This window comes from Loa loa (assembly GCF_000183805.2).
Source record: "Loa loa unplaced genomic scaffold supercont3.199, whole genome shotgun sequence".
Taxonomy (NCBI): Eukaryota; Metazoa; Nematoda; class Chromadorea; order Rhabditida; family Onchocercidae; genus Loa; species Loa loa.
The window spans coordinates 92,092-95,571 of NW_018108379.1; the positions used below are offsets into that span (position 1 = coordinate 92,092).

Here is a 3,480-nt window from a genome sequence, read left to right on the forward strand (position 1 = left end):
ATATATATGTAAAATTTATTCAACTAAAAAGATCGATTAATTCTTTTCTTTCAAATTCAAATTTTTAAAATATAACTTCTAAACATTGAACAAATTTTACAAATTTTATTGCATTAATTTTAATAAAAGAATAATAATTTTATTGCTAATTTAAAACATTTATTCTAGTGAATAATTTTCAGTCTCACGAATTAAATGTAAGAGTTAAGAATTCTAAAATTTTAAATAATCGAATTGTTATTAGTGATTAAACATTGAAAATTTCATAGCTAAATAATTATCGTATCATTTATCATTTCCTTCTTTCAAACTTATCTTTCCTTCATGGATCAATGATTTTCATATCATTTATCATTTTCCTCTTTTAAACTTATCTTTTCCCCTCTTCTTTGTTTTTCTTTTCCTTTTTCTCCTTTTCCCTTCCCTTAAATTTTTCTTTTCTCTTTAAACTTATCTTTTTTTTTCTTTGAATCAATGATTGCCATATCATTTATCATTCCCTTCTTTTAAACTTACCTTACTTTTATAAGTAAAGCAGTTGAAAAATTCATGAAAGTTAATTCATTGATATAAACTAATGATTTATATCCAGATAAACATTAATTATTACTAGTTTTTTTTTTTTTTTTAAAAAACGCATATCTTGATTTTACACGTTTTGCGCATAATTCTACGTCGTTTTTAGCGCCAATATTGTTAGGCATTACATAGATAAATTTTGATAAATGTAATTAATGTAATGATAAAATTTAGCTAATTAATGCTAACTTAGCTGGCTAAATTTAGCAAATAAAATTTAGCAATAAATAAATTTATGCTTTATAACTTTTAAAATTTTAAAACTTTATTTTCTCCAAAAACTTTTTATTAATGTAATATCGATTGTTATCAACAAATGCAATGGAAGAATTATTTATTCTTTAAATCATTAAAATACGATAGAAAATAAGCAAAAGCTACAAAAATGAACGAAATGAAAGGACAAGAGAAAAAGCAATAATTAATTAGAATATGCGATGATTAATTAATTCGTTCGTTTTCTTTTTCAATAAACAATGCTAATTAATTCATATTTATTTTTAGTAAAACAAAAAAAAAAAGAAGGGAAAAAAGGGAAAATAAAGGTAGGATTGAAAGGTATACAATGAGAAGTAGGCAATTATAGAGTATAATAAATGTGAGGGATTGAATTTCTTACTTAATTAAATATTTAAAAAGGAAAAGAAAAACTATAAATTATAAAATAAATAATGTTAAAAGTTACAAATAAAATTAAAAATGATCGAAATCGAAATTTGATAATAAAATATTAATTAAAATAAGAGCATAGATTGCATTCATTTTCATTGTTTGTAATAAAACTATTGAAGTAATTAACGATCAATGGATTAATTAATCAATCATTCATTTACATAATACTTTAAAAAATTAAATTATAAAGGTCTGTATGAAAATTGAATGAGTTTAAATTTAAAATAAAAATAATTACCAAATTTCACTAGTAATGACATGAAACTGACATGTAATTAATTCATAATTAATTTTTCCTCCTAATAATTTGTTAAAGAATGAAGAAAAAAAAAGTCAAACGATTCGTCTCTTAGCAGGTATCAATAAATTATATATCAGAGTGATTTGAAATTGGAAATGAAATTTTCATTTTCGATCTAAATCTTATTAATGAAATATTTGAATTTCAAATGGATACATTAATGAAAAGGAAGAAAGATGGAAAAAGAAAAATGAATATAAAATAGCAAAATGGAAAATAAAAAGACGAAAAGGAAAGAGATTAAAAAAGAGAAAATGAAATAATGGATGATCGATATTTCAATTAGTTAAAAATTATGAAACGATCAATATTTGACGATGATGAAACAAGCATGTATCAAACCAGGTATATAGCCAAGTAACGTTAGCAGGATATTAATGGCCAAAGCGCTACCGCAGCCTTTCTCAAGAAATACACCAATAGGCTGAAAAAATATAAATATTTAGTTTTTTAAAAAAAAAAAGAATTAAGTCAAAAATTAAATTTTTCGAAAAATAATTTGAATGTAATGATTTGAAGGATGGAAATAAAATAAATAAAATATATTATAATAGATTGGAACAGAAATATGTTTATACACATATTATATATATACATATATATATATATATATTTAAATTATTTAGTTGAAATAAAAAAAATAAAAGAAGACACTTACAGGTATAATTAAGGAGCAGCATATTTTAGGGCAGTCAGAACAGGTCAGTGGCATTTTTTCGTTAGCGATGAATGATAAAATGTGAAGAATAAATTAAAACTTATCACGATTATCACGATTCTTAGCTTATCTGTAAATTATCATTCATGATAATAAATGAATAAATTAAAAGTAATTACGATTATCACGATTCTTGCCTTATCCGCAAATTATCATACATGATAATAAATGAATAAATTAAACCCTGATCACCATTATCACGATTCTTAGCTTATCTGTAAATTATCATTCATAATAATTAATGCACAAATTAAAAGGTAATTACGACTATCACGACTCTTAACATATCTGTAAACTATCATATATGATAAAAAATGTATAAATTGAACCTGATCACCATTACCAACGATTCTTAGCTTATTTATAAGTTATCGACTATCACGATTTGAAGGATATGATAATAAAATATATATGATATATATGATAATAAAATAATATATATGATAATAATATATATGATGATAAAATAAATAAGTATATATATATATATATATATATATATATATTTCAAAAATCATAGTTCAATGATAACGCTATAATATATTTAAAGCATAATGATAAAAATAATGTTAATTTAATACAATTTTGCAATAATACGATGATAATTTTGAAAGTTAAAAAGAGAGAAATTTGAACTTTCATAGAAAAAGAAAAAAAACTAACACTTTATATAAATGTAAGCTATTGTTAGTTAATGCAACAAGAAAAGCGAAAAAATTCAAACGCTTCAATAAATTATTTCTTCACAAAGTAAAAAATGTTAAGCAAAAACAAAAAAAAGTAAAAAAAAATTTAACATTACGATGAATTTTTATTTATTTGCAAAAGAAAATGATAAAATGAAAAATTTTTTTTTCCTTTGATTAAATAAAAAATGTGAAATAAAATAGAAATAAGCATGATAAAATGTAAAAATTATTAGCAGCAAAAAGTAAATATTACAAATTTTTTTAATCAATCAAGCAACAATAATGATAATCTGAAAATAAATTTTATGAACATTTCAAAAATCATCTTATCATTAATTTATTAATTAGAAATAAAACTTTGAAAAATTTGGCAGTAATTCTTGATTCAAGAATGAAATTGTTTTAATTTTTTGCTTATTTTATTGTTTTTTTTTTTTTTTTTGTCTTTCGATACTTACAGTATGAAAAAGAATTCTTTCTTTCGATCTTTCGAATCCCATATTTTACATTATCAAATAATT

The 3,480-nt window shown here is 21.3% G+C and overlaps 1 protein-coding gene across 1 annotated transcript; it reads right to left on the bottom strand.

Moving 5' to 3' along the window:
• Positions 1-1,856: 1,856 nt before the first annotated feature.
• On the bottom strand, positions 1,857-2,264 carry LOAG_18120 (hypothetical protein; the record flags this gene model as incomplete). Its single annotated transcript, XM_020450788.1, has 2 exons — positions 1,857-1,976; positions 2,211-2,264. 2 exons carry the CDS (start codon positions 2,262-2,264, stop codon positions 1,857-1,859), a joined length of 174 nt encoding a protein of 57 aa, XP_020305494.1.
• Positions 2,265-3,480: the final 1,216 nt, after the last annotated feature.